The following is a 17,097-nucleotide window of genomic DNA, read 5'->3' as shown; positions in this document are numbered from 1 at the left end:
CTCCTAATAACGTCTGTGGGGAGCTGGCTGTCCCTTGTGGGTGGAGGAGGGGGGAGGCAGCAAGATAAAAGCTTGTTAATGCTACTCCTGGCAGAGAGGTTGCCCATTGAGTCAAGAGGGAGGTTTTTGTTGCGGAAGCTCAAGGCCGCAAGTGGAAGGGTCTTAAATCTGCAATTAGCCGAGCCGAGCTGAAAACCCTCGATGCAACTGTTCTTCGTTAGGAATGGCAAGTCTGTCCCGTCGCCAGCGGGGGTTGGCATGGCCCGGCCCGAGTTTCGTTCGGGGGTGCCGACGGCCAGAACAGTCTCCGCGCTTCTCCCAGCAACCTTTTTCCCCCTCTTTTGAAGGGTTTGCATGAGATCTGGTGGAGCTGGAAAGGGGCAGGCCCCAGAGGTCTGCCCTGGCGTTCCCTCCTCGGATTCAGGCTGGGGCTGGGGCCTTTGGGAAAAGGGATGTCTGTCCATCTTCCTCCCTGCTCTGTGGGTTTATTAAAACAGGGGCTTGGGGCTGTTTTAATAGCACAAGGTTGAATAACCCTTCCAGGGTTTTGATGAAACGTGTACCCTAAGAAGCACTTGGAGGCCATTTCTGAAGCTCGTTCTGCAGCACCGGGGTCTCATTTCCCCCCAGCACAGTGCACATTTTTTCCCCTCTGGCTTTGGGGGAGTTACGCAGGCCTGCCGAGGTAGGATCAATCCCTTGGGGGCAAAATCCTGCTCTCCTTTACCCAGTGCAAATTGGGAGCTGGCTTGCGTGAAGTCAGCAGGGTCCCCATATTTGCTTTGGTGCGGTAGGCGGCAGGACCTGGCTCCGGCCGCGGTGAGCTCTGCCCCTGGTCGGTTGTGCCACGTGGGAGACCTAAGGGCCCATTGCTGGGAGAAGAGCAAAAAGCTGCTTGGGCCAAGTCTCTCCCAGGGACCCCCTGTTAAGGAGAAACGGCCGCTGTGGGCGCGCCTGGAAGGGTTGGAGCCCGTGACCCTCTTGGCACCCGAGGCTTCTTGCTACTCCTCTAAAATCCTTAGGAAAAGTGAGTGCTCAGCCCCTCTGAAAGACATGGCTGCTATTCTTGAGAATACACGTGGATTTTAGCTGGTTAATATTGGCTGCTTGGTCTGCAAACTTCACCCTCCAGTCCCAGCTAAGAGGGTAGAAACTTACTGAACCACTTTTTCATGCAATTAAGTGATGGATGTTTTTCCCCCCTGGATTTCTGGCCAGAAACGGCAAATGTATTAGCAAACGCTCACCGATGAGGCTACAGGTGCAAGTCTCAGAACAGGCGGTGTTATATCGAGCTAGAAGTTAAACTCAGGTCTCCTAAACACAGGCTGCTGACTGCCACCAGACCTGCCCCTTTTAAGTGGCCCTGTCTTTGGCTTAACACCTCCTTCGTTTTTGTCTTCCCTGCCATTGATTCATTTAACTGTTCGCAGCATGTGGGATGTGGCTGATATGAAAGCAGCAGCATCAAATAAAGTTGTGCGGCTGTAATTGCCTGTGGATTGTAAAATGGCTCCTATCCTGCTGCGTATACACGTCTCCAACCTGCCAGAATTGCTAGCAAGATATAATTTTGTTCCCTCCCCCCCCCCCTTTTTTTTTTTTTGCACTGAGAAATGTCTCCTGCCTTTGAAATTTCTCTTGAGAGATGGGAGATTAGCTCTGTGCTGTCAGGGGCTGTCATTTTGGGGAGCTGGAAATAGATCAGCTGACTCCAGCTAGTTTTGCTAAATACCTTGCTTTCTCCAGCCTGCTTTGCTCCTACCTGCGCAGGGAGGAGGGTTGCGAACCTGCTGCATGGCCGGCTCCTCTGCTTACCTGTGCTTGCTCTTTCTTCCAGGCACCTGTTGGGCTTCAAACCCTCCGCGCGTGGGTGAACCCCGGCTGCTGTTGCTGCTCGCCGTCTGTGACGGCAGGGAGATGGGGATGGAGAGAGCTCCTGGAAGGATGTGAGGCAAGGGGCATGGTGCGTGGAGCAGATAAGGTGGAGGCAGAGGAAGGGAGCATAGAAAGTGAAGCCCTGAAGGAACTTGCTTTGCACGTTTTGGTAAAGCTCGGGGCGGGGGGCTTTTCTCCTTCTGCTGTGCCTGGCACCCACAAGTCTTCCACCAAACCTAGGGGACGGCAGATCAGTCCCAGCATTGCATGGTCCCGTTGCCAGGTTAAACCTAATCTGTGCCTCGGCGTGTGCCAGACTGTCCGTGGACCCCAGCGAAGGCAGAGTCCTTCTCCCCCAGCATCCAGAAGCTGCTGTGGGGGGGATCGGGAGGAAGAAGAGGAGAGCCCTTTGCTGTGGGGAGCGAGAGACGGCTTGGGGAGCCTCCGCTCTGTGGGAGCGCTTGTGTGCCAGCTCCTTTTTGCATAAGCTGCCTTTGGACTTGGCTCCGTGCTTTCACCTCCCTATTGGCCTAAAAGCCCTATGGGGTGCTGACATGGGGATAATGAGGGCCACTGGCTTGAGTGCTCAGAGGATGCAAAGAGGCTGCCTGGATGTAAGGCAGGCTGCAAGAGCCTTGGAGCATAGTGGAAAGCTGCACCCGAGACCCCGGGGCAGAGCGGAGTCCCGCTCTCAATATGTGTCTGGAGGAAAAGTCAGGCCAGCATGTTTTCTGATGTGATGGGGATCCTCGGGGGCCTTGCAGGACAGAAGAGCCCAGCAGCAGGGAAGGCAGCTCCGCATCCTGGGTGTCACCTGCCCTCCAGCGGCCACATCTGGAATCGTGGGCATTGCTCGTGGCACGAGGATTGTGGCAAGTCTGTTCCCCGAGCAGCATCCTCTTAACTCAGCTCCGTGCCTGGCAGGGGTGGCCTTGCTGCAAGCCTGCCCCACGCCTGGTGACATCCGGGTGTCGTGCAAGCTCGCTGCTTCTGGCACACACCGATGTCTAGAGACTCCCTGAGCATCCGTCCTCAGCTCCCGTTCCCATCACAGAGGCTGCCTGGTCTCTGCCGGCCCTTTCTAGCCCTGACGGTCTCTGGTGGCTCAGTCTAATTTGCCTCCTGCCGAAGCTCAACCAAAGTTGCTTGGTGGCTCAGAGGAGTGACAGCTTGGCCTGGGCGTATCAGCAGGCTGGAGAGCCCGTCCCAGGGCTCAGAAAGCCTTGCAGCACTCAGGAGCAGCAGGATGATGGGGTCGATCTTGGAGGTCCCCGGCTTGAGAGTGCACTGGGCGTGGGAGCAGCTGGGTAGCCAGGTCCTCAGCATTGGCCCGTGGTTCGGGGTCTGTCTGCAGGGTAAAGCAAGGGCATGTGCAAGTTTGCCTCTGCCTGTTTAATTTTGAGGCAGCAGTAGTGGCATCAGCACCAGCTCAAGGTTGCTCTAGGTACCAGGTTACATACTGCTGCCCTTCCGCTTGACTGCGGATGTGCTCAGTCTGCTCGTCCCGGAGGCGTTTTGCCTCCCCGGCCCTGAGCAGTTTGCTGCATCCAGGCGGCTGGCAGAGCAAAGGCTCGGCGGCTATTTGATGTGCATCCACCAGCCACCCCAGCTGGTCCAGATGGCTGGTGTTAGATACCCCGGGGTTGCAGGTACCTGTGGAGGAGCCTTGCCGTAACCTGCCGGTCCGGGCCGTGCTGCCCTCCGGGGAGTTCCTTCCCCTTGAATTTCTGTGAAGTCAGACAGCAAGATGGCAGTGTAATTCCTCTGGTTAAAAAAGCTGTTTGGGCTCCCCAAAGCCTTGGTAAGATGGATTACCTGTTGAATTGTTTTTCATCTGGGATGTCCCAGGTAGCAGAAAGCTTTGTAGGCTGGATTAAAACCTTTACTTTCTGGTTTAGGAAACCATCAGTGATTCTGTCTTTTCTCTTTTTCTTTCTCTTTTTCTTTTTCTTTCTCTTTTTCTTTTTCTTTCTCTTTTTCTTTTTCTTTCTCTTTTTCTTTCTCTTTCTGTTTCTCTTTTTCTTTTTCTTTCTCTTTCTTTTTCTTTCTGTTTCTCTTTTTCTTTCTCTTTCTTTTTCTTTGTTTCTCTTTCTTTTTCTTTCTCTTTCTTTTTCTTTGTTTCTCTTTCTTTTTCTTTCTCTTTCTGTTTCTCTTTCTTTGTTTCTTTTTCTTTTTCTTTTTCTTTCTGTTTCTCTTTCTTTTTCTTTCTCTTTCTTTTTCTTTCTGTTTCTCTTTGACTTTGTCTTTCTGTTTTTCTTTCTGTTTTTCTTTCTCTTTCTCTTTTTCTCTTTCTCTTTTTCCTTTTTTCTTTCCTTTCTTTGCTCTTGAACTGCAAAATCTCCATTCATAGCATAGGGGCAACAGTCTCCAAAATCCTTGCCCTTCTCCTGGCATTTGTCATCTAATCCCGTGCTACCTGTAACACCTCGCAGGGAATCAACAGAGACGTGTTGGGCTCCTTGTTTCGTGTCATGCTGGAAGCAGCCAGTTTGCTTTGGCTGCGTTTCGTTCTGCCCAGAAGGTGCCGATGAACAAGTGAAGTGGTTGCATAGTATTAATGCCAGTTTCTCAGGGTGATTTATCACTGCTTCAGGGATATTTCAGGGTTAGTGTAAAACACTTCAAGATTTCAGCGAAAGCAGATGAATTTGTTTGCCTGTTTCTCAGGTTTTGTGCAGGCCTGGGGTGAGCGGGTGGGGGTGTGTGCGCACGTGCGTATGCGCATGTGTGCTTACAGGCCCTTCTCAGTAAAGCAGTAAAAGTCCTTCAGACTTGGTTTTCCCCTGCAGCTTCCCCTGTAAAGGTGCTGTCCTCTTTCTCGGCGGACCTCTAGGAATGTATTGCTAACGTGGGTTAACGGTGCTGCTCCGGCAGAAGCTTGTTCCGGTTCCTGGATGGGATTAGCGAGGGGCGTTGTCCGTGCCCGCTGGGCATGTATTATGCTATGAAGCGTGCAGTAAAATGGCAAACATGGAAGGGGTGCACAAGGGGTCTAGTAGCGGTGGCAGAAACCTCTCTTTGTGTTACAAATGCCACTTCTTAAACTCCGAGGCTTAGCTGGGATGCGTAAATGGCCGTGCTGTCCCACTCGTACACGCACATGCACACGCCGGGCTCCCTCCGTTGTAGGGACACGGGCTAACCCCATAGGAGAAGGAAGCCCCTTATCTATTCTGGGAGGGTGCAGGGGACCTGGCCTGACCTTCCCTCCTTGGGTGTCCCTTTTCCATGAGGTCGAACTGACTGAAGGCCCCTCATACCTGTCTGAGGTGTGTGGTCTCAGGCTCTTCAAGGACCCGCCGTTTTTAGGTTTCCGGCACGTTGGCCCTTGCTGCGGCAGTGTGAAAGCCCCCCAGGCCCTTTTCCATAACAACCCTGCTCTGGTCCCTTCCCCCTGCCAATCCCACGCACCTGCGGCGTGCTGCCGCCCAAGCTAAGTGAGACCAGGTTTTTTGGGTAAATCTGATATCTTTTATTAAACCAACTCAAACGGTTGGACAAGTGGTAAGCTAAGCGATGCATTTGTGCCATCTGCCGATAGAAGAGGTAATTGCACAGGCAGGAGCTTGCTGCCTCCCTGTGTTTTCAGGACTTCTGGCAGTGCAACCAAAAGCAGAACAAAGCCCTTGTCCGGGGTAGGAGGAAGTGGAAAAAGACCCTGACTCTTTCCCATCCTGACAGCTTGGATTGTAAAGTGGCTGTAGGAGCAGGGATCGGATTTGTGCCGGCCGGTGTTCACAGCACGTGGCACCGCGCGGCGAGGCCAGCACCAAAGCAGAGCAGCGGAGAGGTGGAAGAGCAGAGGGCTGTCGCCAGCTGAAGCCTGGGATCCCCACTCTCTGCGTGCTGTGCCTCGAAGGCCAGCATGCCCAGGGCATCTCCTTGCAAAAGCGGGGACCGTCCCAGACCTTTCAGACCCCCGTGCTGACCCCTGCACCGGTCATCTAGCCTCTCTTCCCCTCTCCCCACCTTATTTCTTTGATCCTGAGTGTCTGGGAGCAGGCAGCTGCTACTAGCCTGTGGCTCAAAGACCCAAGCGTTGTTCAGCCCCCTTGGCTTTGGTGTGTCCCTGTGGGTCTTTTCTCCCATCGGTGGCACTTCCCTGCTGCACGGGTCTGCTGGGAGGGGAGGGCTGCCGGCGGTCCCAGGTGACTAGAAAAGACAGCAGAAAGCAACGTAGGAAACCTCAGAAGAGATGAATAAACCCCACTTTGCATCTGACTTTGGCTGCTGGCAGGGCCAGGGAGTGATGCTGAGCTCGTGGCTTGCTCCTGCAGCGCGAGCGAGCTCCGGGCACACGGGGCCGCCCGTTGCAGACTCTTCTGGGTGGTGGCACGGGGAGCAAGGGGGTACGTGCTGGGTTCGACATGCAGCAGAGACGTGCGCTGATGGGATCTCGCTCCCCGAGTATGGAGGAGGCTGCAGGAGACGAACCGTGTGAGCAGGGAGTAAAAAAGGGATTTCCATGAGCAGACCCCAAATGGTAGGTTCTTTGAGCCTCCAAATTCGTGATGAGAGCTGCTCCTGCAGCCCCAAACCCTACTCGCTTGCACTGTGGAGCGTGCTCGCGGCCGCCCCGTGGCACCCAGCCAAACGGGTTTAACCGCAGGATCATCGAGCAGGCGCAGCCCGTTGTTTGCCAAAGCTGTAATGCAGCTGAGGAGCGGATCAAGTCCTCCAGCCCGTGCACCGAGCTCGAGCGATTTCAAGGGATTATCAAGTCCTGGGGGATGGAGCTAGTTGCAGCCACCCGGGTCTCCCTCGGCTTTGTGGGGGTGGAGGCAGAGGTTTGTTCTGGTCCAAAGCTTTATTGAGCACTTGCTTGCAGCCGCTGGGACGTGCTCCCCATTCGGAACGGGAATGTCCCGGCACTGGGTGTGCAAGCCCGTGCTGCTAGGGAAGAGCTGTGTAGTTGTGGCCTGGCTGCAGCTTGTCTCCATGCTCCAGGCAGCAAGCCGGGGAGAGACGTGTGATGCACCACGGGCCACTGCTGTGCACCGCGGGGTGCTTGGAGGGTGGGTCTAACATCCGTCTTAAAGGGCGCTGAAGTGGAGCGTGCTGACAGGTTGTAGTTGGGAGACGCTGCCTTACTGCAGAGGTCGGGGACTGGGAGATGGTCCCTTGGTTAGGAAGGTGCTAACCAGGCAGAGGCGGACAAAATATCTGCAGACGTAGCACGAACAGCACTTGTTCTTCTCATTCTTGTAAACCTGCATTTATTGAACCCGGTGATCACAACTGGGGAGACCGAGATATCCCAGGTGGGAATTTCCCCCACTGGGGCTTTGCTTCCGGGACAGTGAGAATCTCCTGCAACGATGCGATGGTTGAATCGCTCAGGATTAGGAATGAGCAGGTGCTCTGCAAACCCTCAGGCTTAATGCCTGGGAAGGGCCCTGCCCTATTCCCATGGGCAGTGGCACATCCAGGCCCCCCTCGAGAAAATCTCTGGGCTATTTGGGAGAGTGAGGAGAGGGGAAGAGAAATCCGTGGTGGGCTTCACGGCTGCAAGGCAAGGCAAGCCCCTTTCTCCTGTGCCTGCGGGCTGCATCCTCCTTGATTTGCCTTGCAATGCAGACCTCTTCCATCGTCTTTCTGCCTGGCAGTGCCTTGCTCTGCTGGCGCCTGGGCCCTTCGTGCATGTGCAGGAACAAACCCAGGTGCCTTTCAGAGGCAGAGGCCCCACCTGCAAGAATGGACAAGCTCATATACTTGGAGTTTAAAAAGGCCTTTGATATGGTCTCCCATGATGCTCTTATAAAAAATAAAAAATGGGGGTTGTGGGCTGGCAGAGTCCACCGTCGGGTGGGTTGGGAGCTGGCTAAGGAGTTAAACCCAGAGAGGGTTGATGGACGGGTCTGCATCGTCTTGATGGGAAGTGGCCGGTGGTGTCCCGCAGGGTTCGGTTCTGGGCCCCGTGCTCTTCAACATCTTTATGAAAGATTTAGGTGAGGATGTGGCAAGCACGCTGGCCAAGTTTGCGGACAGTACTAAGTTATGGGGAAAAGTCACGCTAGGGGATAGGACGCAGATCCAAGAGGACCCAGACAAGCTGGAAAGGTGGGCGGAGAGGGACCGGGTGCAGTTCGATACGGATAAATGCAGAGTGCTTCATCTGGGGAGAAGTAAGCGGCAGCATGAATATCGGTTAGGAGGAGATGTCCGGCCAGCACGATGTTTGAAAGGGACCTCGGGGTTATGGCTGATCACAGGATGAACGTGAGCATCCGTGGATACATAGACACCTGCTTCCTGAGCTGTGCACCCAAAATGTACCCCTGCGGGCCTATTTGGAGGGCCCCCACGCCCATCCTAATAGGCATCGAAGAGACGTGTCAGCTGCCCGTTACACCGCCGGCTGGAGGAGGCGGTCGTCTGGGATTTGATTTAACGCTGCAAAGAAAAGGCTTCCCCCAACATTTGCTAGCTGAGGTGAAGGATCGACCAAATCTCACGGGCTGCTTGGTTGTATTTGACGACTTTGGTTCTGTGTTGCGGGGGTGGATAATGCTGGGACCGGGGTTGGCAGGCCTCGCGGCTCTTTCCATGCATTTTTTCCCTTTCCTGCTGGCTCGTGCTCCGTGCGTCGTGTTGCACGTCTTCCAGAAGGTGGCAATGCGCCAGCGCAGCAAGGGATTTGAAAAGCAGGTTCCCAAAATAGCGACCCAAAGTCTGTTGGATCTCCCTTCCAAAAGGCAGGTTTATTTAATGCAGACAAGGGTCCTTGGGTGAATCTGGTATCTTTTATTAGACCGACTAAAACAGCTGGAAAAATTCTTGTTTGCAAGCTTTTGGGTACAAACCCCCTTCTTCAGGCAGAGGAAGTGTCTGCAGTTGTTTTGTGCTCTCTGGATGGGATAGAAACCCGATGCTAGCGTGCAAGAACGCCGGTCGGTGAAAATGCGAATGTGTGGCAGTGAGGGTGGGAGACAGTGGGCGAGAACGGGTTCATTTAATGCATATTTTTTGAATAAAGCTAAAACAGCTTTTTCTGGGGGGTGGGCATAGGGTTCAGAACTGGTGTCTTGGTTGTAAGAAGTCATAGACTCATGGAAAATTCAGGTGGGAAGGGACCTCGGGAGGTCTCAACTAGTCCAACCCCCTGCTCCAAGCTGGACCAGCCCCAACTCCATCATCCCAGCCAGGAAGTTGCATTCAAGGAGGTGTTTTCTAGCGACCTCGCTGGGACCAGCCGTGCTCTATGGTGTTTTTTGGCCAAGGAAGGGGGGAATTTGAGGTGTTTTATTTTGCTGCCAGGCAAACCCGGGTGTCTGAGGAGTGCATCTCCTGCACTGTTCAATCAAAGATCACTCTTGACCTGGACCATGCGGGTCGCTGACCCAGAATTGGCGCTGGTGCTGTCCTGCCTGGGCATTTCCATCGCTGCAATAACATTGCTTTAGAAGAGTCTCCATTATTTCCTGGGTCAATAACTTCTGAGGCTAAAGCGGCAGGAAAGCAAGTGCAAGGCCAGATGTCCCGTGCTGGGCTGTTGGATTTACCTTCTCCCTCAACCTCCCTGTGTTCAGCTTTGGTTTCTGTTCTCCGATCTCGGGTCCTTCTTCCCTACACCGGCATGCATCCCCCCCCAAAGAAAGTGCAACTCCAGTTTGATCCGCGGGTCCATTTCTTTGCTAGGTTTCCAGGGCCAGATTCAGACCTGGGCTCTGCTGATGTAACGCTGGAGTAACTCCAGTGTCTGAGCGGTGATCTCCGCTTCCCAGAATCGGACCTGGGCTAGGAGTCCCTTGCCCCCCCACCTTTTGTCACTAACACGCTCGCGCAGAGTGGCTGCAGCCGCCAAAACTTCTGCGGGGGCACGTGGGACTGGAGGAAACTGGGACACCTTTTAAGATCGTCATTTTTTATTTTTTCAGCATAAGGCACTGTTACAGACCCGGCTGCTTTTTTCAAAGCCAGTCTTTTGTAGCCTCACCACAGCTTAAAGAGCAATGGATGGGGCTCCTGAATGCGGTCCTGCACTTGCCTCTCGGGTTCGACCGTGGCGTGGCCCCCTCTCTCTGCCAGGTCCCCCCTCCCTCACCCCCATTGCTTGGAGCGCTCCTGTTACCGCTGCTTGCAACGTGCGTAGCAGCTACGGGCTCTTCTAAGCCCCCCGCTTGCCCGCTGCAAGGAAACGGGTGTTGCTCGCAGAGGGCTGCAGTCAGCAAGGGAAGTGAAGGCTTGGCTGCTGCCTTTCCTCGTGCAGCGCCTTGCATTATCCCAGGTACCACAGCCCACCCCGAAAGAAGTGCATGGACTTCAGCACTACCGTAAAAGCAGGCGACCGTGACCACGACTGTTTTCCTTTGAAAAATGTTTCCTCCTGGAGCACCGGCAGGTTGGTTACAGGATCCGCTGTTTTCCTAGAGGTTTCTCAAGGAACAGCCAAGCACCTGCTCTCCCTGTGACAGAAGATTTCAGCACCTAACCACGTTTCCTGGCCTGTCTCCCAGCAGCTGAGACCTGACCAAGATGCCGGCGGCTGTGCAAACGGTGCCCAAACTCATGCTGCCCAAGGTGCAGGTAGCAGTTTCCCTCTGAGCGCTTTGCAGCAGAGCAGCCGGAGGGGTCATGCTTTGCAGCAGGAAGACGTGTAAAGGCTTGCTGTTAAAGCTGGGGGAGTGAAAGGCCTGCCCGAAAATTTGGGAGGATTGGGAGAAGGACCCAAGAGTCCTGACTCCATCCCATGCTCCAAATGCTAGCCACGACCCAGATTCGGGGGGCAGTGGATGGAAGAAATCTTTGCAAATGCTCCTGGGGCCTCCCGTTGCCCCAGGGCATCTCCAGTCGCGGGCTGGAGCTGTGCAGCGAGCGGCAGGGCTGCGTCGGAGCCGCAGGAGGGCTGAAAGGCAGGTGCCGGGTGTGTGCCACGGCTGTCTTTAGCCACCGAGGTGATGTGGCCGGGTGCACGGTCTGCAGTCGGATTTGATGGGGAAGCCACGAGGCAAGCAGGGGAAGTGCTGTGATGGGGAGCAATGGCTGGGGACAGCGGCCAGCAGGCCACGTGCTCTGGCTTCCTGCTCCCTTGTGTCTGACTTTTCCTGGGAAGGGTCGGAGGAAAGAAATCCCCTTCCTTCCCGAGCAGCCCCATCAGTGCCCCTGCCCCTCTGGACCTGGACTGTCTTGGGGTCGGGCCTGTCTTCAGCTGCCTTTTGCCTCGCATCCCGGCAAGGCACGAGATGCACGTAGGGTTGGAGTGGGGAGCACGGGACCCCAGGGGTTGCGGGCATCACCTGGGTTGGGCAGGGCCTGGCTTTGCTGCCTCCTTTGCAGACCCCGTGCTTCCGCCCCAGGCAGCAGGTTTGCAGCATGTTCTGCATCGTTCGGGACCCGGCACTTGCGGGTTGCTCTGGAGGTTGCAGGATTTAGCCCAGCATGGCCAGGCTGGGCTTGTTACAACAGCCAGTCTCCCCTTTCCCAGGTCAGGGTTTGCTTTCCTCGGTGCTGTGTAGCGGAGGCAGCCCCAAGCTGGGGGAATGCACGTGTCTGGAAAGACGGTGGTGCTTCCTGCAAGCCGAAGAGAGAACGGTAAAGTCCTGTTTGCTGGCACGCGCAGGATGGCGGCACGAGGACATTTCCGGAGGTACAGGAACGGATCGAGGTCATCTCGGCATTGCTTTTGTTTAATGGACAGGGTATCTTCTGTGCCTCGTGCATCCCAGGCCCAGCTGAGGATGTAGGATGCAGTCCGTTTGGCCAAAGAGGTGCTTCTTTGTGCTGTTAAAGGGACCAGACTTTGGATGGGGGAAAATTGGGTCTGCAGTTAAGCTGAGGGATATTTTTTTGTGGTCTTTTTCAAGCAGAAACCATTTTTTCTCTGTAGAGCGAGTGTGTATGCACACGTGTGCCACACACCCACAGCAACCCCATTGAACTGGCTGTTCAGACTAGGCACCGTAGTCCCAGGTACTTCCACTTGCTGCAGTGAAAGGCTGGCATGCAAAAGCATTAGTGCTCAGAGACTTGGAAGAGAAAAGGATAATTCAGCCCGTGTCAGTGTTGAGCAGCTTGGGGTAGGTAGAAACGTGTCACCTTCACAGAGGCAAGGATTTCTTAAGGTGATATCTTTTATTGGACCCCCGGCGTAGTTGGCATATGGGGTTGGACAAGCTTTGAAATGCAAGACTTCCTTCCTCAGGTTCGACCAAGGTCTGACTTGAGGAAGAAAGTCTTGCATTTGAAAGTTTGTCCCCGGTTTTGTGCACAGGTTTGTGTATCGGGGAGTTGTGAAACCCATTGCCGGCGTAGCACACTCCACATCCTGTTTGCTTCGGACGTGCCTTTGTCCGTTTTCCCACACGGGACAGATTTGCAAATTGGGGGTGGGTGCGAATGCTTAGCAAAGACCGACGGCCAGGCTGGATGTTGTATGGGGCCGGCTCGGCTGTTTCCTCCCAGCAAAAGGATGCCATCGCGGACTGCTCTAGATTGAACCTGGCCGGGCCACGCTGCTCCTGACTTCGAATAAGGACTCTCTCCCTGGCTCCAGGCTCGAACCGCAGATAATTTTGGCCAGCACACGCTCGTGATCAGGTCCCTGAATAGCTGGTCCTCTCCCAGAAGGAAGGGACAAGTGCCTGATGGCTTTGGCTGTCAGGCAGAGATCTTGACAGCCTGCTGGGCCACCTCTCCAAGCTCGCGTCTGCATATTAATGTGCTCCGTCTGCGATCTGCTGATAGATCCAGATTTCTAAGAAGCAAAGACCTGCTGGTAGTTTATTATCCTTTCCTCTTTCAAGTCCTGAGCTCTTGCAGCCTGGCTTAGCGGCGGGGAGCTTTTATCTCCAGAGAAATTGCACGTTGCCCAGAGAGCGCTTTCTCCGGGCCGGCCGTGTTCCCCGCTGCGAGGCTGTCCTTGATGAATGTTTCCAGCTGCAGTGGGTTAGAGGGAAGCGGGTCAGCGCTCTGGTTTGGCTGTGCCAGCCAAAATCCTGCTCCATAGAGCCGGGCTGCGAAATACCGCCTCGCTGTTAGTAACAGCCCGCACGTGGTTGATCCCAAACCTGCATCTAACCGGGGTGGAGCGTGGCTTCGAGGGTGGAGGGAGGCGATGCTGCCAGGTGCAGCAGGGTCTTTCCAAAATGCTTGCTGGCTTTTTTGGCTTCTGTGTCCAGTCCACTCATCTGCTGCCTTCCTAGGCTGTAAGAGAAGACGGGTGTGTAGTTGCTCATACTAGGTGTGTTGTGTGCAGGGGGCATTTGCGCCTGGTATTTTCTAAATGATCTCTTGCTCCCCCCTTCCTGTCCCCGACGCTGTGCGTTTCCTCCGGGCTTTCTGTACGGAGATGAATCCCACTTGCATTTACACAGACCTCCTCATTTCACCCCTGCTAGGCCACGTCCACGGAGCTCAAACTTAATTAACCGTCGACACCAGAAACGTCAAAGTGTTGCCCCTCGGCATGCAGGAGTAACCGTGCAGGAGCCTTGATTTAAACCCATTTAAACAGTGCGCTGTTTGGGATGCAAGATGGGAGGTTTATCTCGCCCGGGTCAGAGCTGTAACAACTCTGCAGGTTTTATGATCACTGCAGGAAAAAATCCTGGGTTTCTTTTGGTTTTTTTTTTAATTTGATATGCATTTTAGAACTTGACAATAGTTTTGTTTTATTTGTGTGTGTGATGGGGGTGTCCTATAGCATGAAAAAGGGTGCTGAAAACTCCTGCACCGGGCTTAAGGACCCTTCAGGAGATGTGCTCTGCATCAGTGGGGCCAACCTTTTTGGCAGGTGGCACAAATTAAGCCCCATGCCCACCCTGAGAGCCACTCTGTCCCCTTCTGCCTGCCCCACCTGTGCTCCCTTCCTGATTTGTTGCTCTGCAGTCTGCTCCCTGCCCCGTGGTCCCTGCCTGATTTGCTGCTCTGCTTTCTGCTCCCTACTAAAAAGCAAAGTAGGGTCTGGGTGTATTGGTAGCAAAGAATCAGGACTCGTGGTAGAGGTTGTGGCAGGGGTGATATCTGTTATTAAATCAACTAGATTTTTGCAAAAAAAAATTGCTTTAATTGCAAGCTTTCAAGCACAAGCACCCTTCTTCAGGCATGCAAGAAAAGATTGTAAAAGTTCTCCTGGGTAGAAATGAAAGTTGATATTCCTGGGAGAGTTGAAGGTAAAATCTCTTGAAGTTCATTTGAGATGCAGATTAGGCTCAGAGAAAAGTTGGAATAGTCTGTTTGCCTCCAAGTTGTTTGGTAGCAAGGGGCACTCTGCGAGGTTTTGAATTGGGCGCATTTTTGGAGTTTCATTTACATGCAAACTAAAATATGTGTGCGTCCACCGCCGGGTTGGTGCATGCAGTAGATGCGACAAACCCCATCGGCTCGTGGGAGAATGGAGAGGAGTGTGTTAATAATATCTTCTTTTTTCATTTCTAATGGGTCGGGCGTATGTGGGTACCGGCGTGATGGATGCCAGGATATCTAGATAGCTGCAACACTGGTTTTGAGGATGGCTTAAGAGGGCTGCATTTATATAACTGGGTGGTGTGCCCACGCCTTTGTTTCCATATTGCTAAGTATATTGCTTGGACCTGACCTGCTGTACTCAAATGCCGCACCCCCAGGTTGAGGTCCATGGGAACAGGGGCTGGCTTTGCACTTGACAAGGAGGCGTCGTGTCTAACATCTCCGTCAAGTGCGGTGATGGGTTCCTGTGCTCGTTTTACGCCCTCTTTGATGCATGCAGTCTTTTAATGCGCATTAAGTGCGATCTCCCCAAATCCCTCCTGCTTTCTGCAATGACTTCTCCTTTCTCTTGCAGGCATGGTGCAGAAACTGGACCAAAAGCTCCCAGTAGCCAATGAGTACCTGTTGCTTTCGGGCGGCGTCCGGGAGGGCGTGGTGGATCTCGACCTCGACGAGTTAAACGTGTACGCTCGTGGCACGGACTACGACATGGACTTCACCCTCCTGGTGCCCGCTCTGAAGCTGCACGACCGAAACCAGCCGGTCACGCTGGACATGCGGCACTCGGCGTTGTGCCACTCGTGGCTCAGCCTTCGGCTCTTTGACGAGGGCACTATAAGCAAGTGGAAAGACTGCTGCACGATCGTGGACCATATCAATGGGGCGACCAATTACTTCTTCTCTCCGACGAAGGTGGCGGACTGGTTCTACGACTCCATCAGCATCGTCCTGTCCGAGATCCAGAAGAAGCCGCAGCGCGGGATGCCGAAGGTAGAGAAGGTGGAGAAGAACGGGACGATCATCTCCATCATCTTGGGAGTGGGCAGCAGCCGGATGCTGTATGACATTGTCCCCGTGGTGTCTTTCAAAGGCTGGCCGGCCGTGGCCCAGAGCTGGCTGATGGAGAACCACTTCTGGGACGGCAAGATTACGGAGGAGGAAGTCATCAGTGGGTTTTACCTTGTGCCTGCATGTTCCTACAAGGGGAAGAAGGACAACGAGTGGAGGCTGTCGTTCGCCAGGAGCGAAGTGCAGCTGAAAAAGTGCATCTCCAGCAGCCTCATGCAAGCCTACCAGGCCTGCAAGGCGATCATCATCAAACTCCTCTCCCGGCCCAAAGCCATCAGTCCGTATCACCTGCGGAGCATGATGCTCTGGGCCTGTGACAGGCTACCTGCCAATTACTTGGCCCAAGAGGATTATGCTGCCCATTTCTTGCTGGGGCTCATCGACGACCTGCAGCATTGCTTGGTCAATAAGATGTGCCCCAATTACTTCATCCCTCAGTGCAACATGCTGGAGCACCTCTCCGAGGAGACGGTGATGCTGCACGCGCGGAAGCTGTCCTCGGTCCGCTCGGATCCCACCGAACACCTCCGAACTGCCATCGAGCACGTCAAGGCGGCCAACCGGCTCACGCTCGAGCTCCAGAGGCGAGGCAGCACCACCAGCATCCCCTCCCCGCAGTCGGACGGCGGGGACTCCAACCAGCCCGACGACCGGTTAGCCAAAAAACTGCAACAGCTAGTGACTGAAAACCCAGGGAAATCCATCTCTGTCTTCATCAACCCAGACGACGTCACGAGGCCTCATTTCAGAATCGACGACAAATTTTTCTGAGCTTTCGCTGGCATTTTCTTTCTTTCTTTTTTTTTTTTTTAAAGACTTTACAATGTGTAGGGATTCTTCCTTTTTTTTTGGTTGGTTGGTTGGTTTTTTGGTGACTGTCTGGCGTTTTTTACATATCCAGCGTAGATTGGATCTGTTGAGAACAGTACAAATAAGTTATAACTCCTGGTTCTGCAGGACGGTGCAGATTTTGAAACAGTATATTACTATTTCATATGCTGCTTTGGTTCTTGCCCCCCCACCCCCTTCCCAGCCCCCTTTGTTCGTGTGTAGTTTCTAATGGAGAATGTGAGCCATAAACGCACATGCCCATGTCTTTTTCTTCCCCCGTCCCACCCCACCGGCTTCCATAATTATGCACAATTATTTTGGGTGGGCAGAGGGGAAATCCCCTTCCTCCACGTAGAAAATCCAGTTGCTCTTTCCAGGAGCTTCCATCACTAAAGAAATGGGGAGAGACCCCAGGTAGGGAAGTGCTACTTGGTATTTTTAGCTGGCCAAACCCACGGGCCTCCGTACTGTGTCTCAGCTCTTCGCTCTCGCGCCGAGGGAGCAAACGAACGTTAACACTGACGATGCAACAAACTTTTTTGGGGGGGTGGGGAGGGGGGAAGGAGGGAATCCATCTTTTCTTGAATGTAATTGTTCATAATCAGACCTTGTACAGTACAGAAGGTTGTTTCTGCTGCTTTTCCATGCGGAATAAGGTTATGGGATGTTAGTTTTAGTGTGTGTAATTATTCAAAGCCTTATTTAAATTCTATTAAAGAACATACCATTATCAATGTTAATTGCACTAATGAAATCTTTGCCATTACCTCACTCCCACTGTTTGTGTTTCTTTCATGAATTCGCATCTGGTATTAGGGCTCGATGTTGGCAGCAGCTGGGCGCCCCCCTCCTTGTCTGCAGGGACCCCTGGGTCCTTGGGCACTCACAGACGTCTCCTGCTTTCATTAATTAGCCCTGTCCTGTCTAAGGACACCAGCCTTTTGCCTTGGTGATGGTCTTGACACATGATGTGTCCCCTCTCACTTGGCTTGCTTGTCACGAGAAAGCAAAATCACTGAACTGGTTTCACAGCCAGTGCCCCGTCTAGTCCTGGAGGGAAGCGCCGGCCCTCCTCTCTCAGGTTTGTTGCCCGACAGTAACCCACGCCTGCTTTAGCTGCACCGGTGTCAGTGG

The 17,097-nt window shown here is 53.7% G+C and overlaps 1 protein-coding gene across 1 annotated transcript in view; it reads left to right on the top strand.

Moving 5' to 3' along the window:
* The window catches only part of MB21D2 (Mab-21 domain containing 2), a 55,918-nt gene extending 39,184 nt beyond the window's left edge, over nucleotides 1-16,734 (top strand). The window contains exon 2 of the mRNA XM_014607101.3: nucleotides 14,639-16,734. Coding sequence (XP_014462587.1) covers nucleotides 14,639-15,903 — 1,265 coding nt within the window. The 3' untranslated portion in view covers nucleotides 15,904-16,734. The remainder of the gene's footprint in view (nucleotides 1-14,638) is intronic.
* The last annotated feature ends 363 nt before the right edge of the window (nucleotides 16,735-17,097 follow it).

The sequence above is a fragment of the Alligator mississippiensis genome, chromosome 7 (assembly GCF_030867095.1).
Source record: "Alligator mississippiensis isolate rAllMis1 chromosome 7, rAllMis1, whole genome shotgun sequence".
Lineage (NCBI taxonomy): Eukaryota > Metazoa > Chordata > Crocodylia > Alligatoridae > Alligator > Alligator mississippiensis.
Note: the sequence above shows the minus strand (reverse complement) of the source record. Positions and strands in the feature narration are given on the sequence as shown.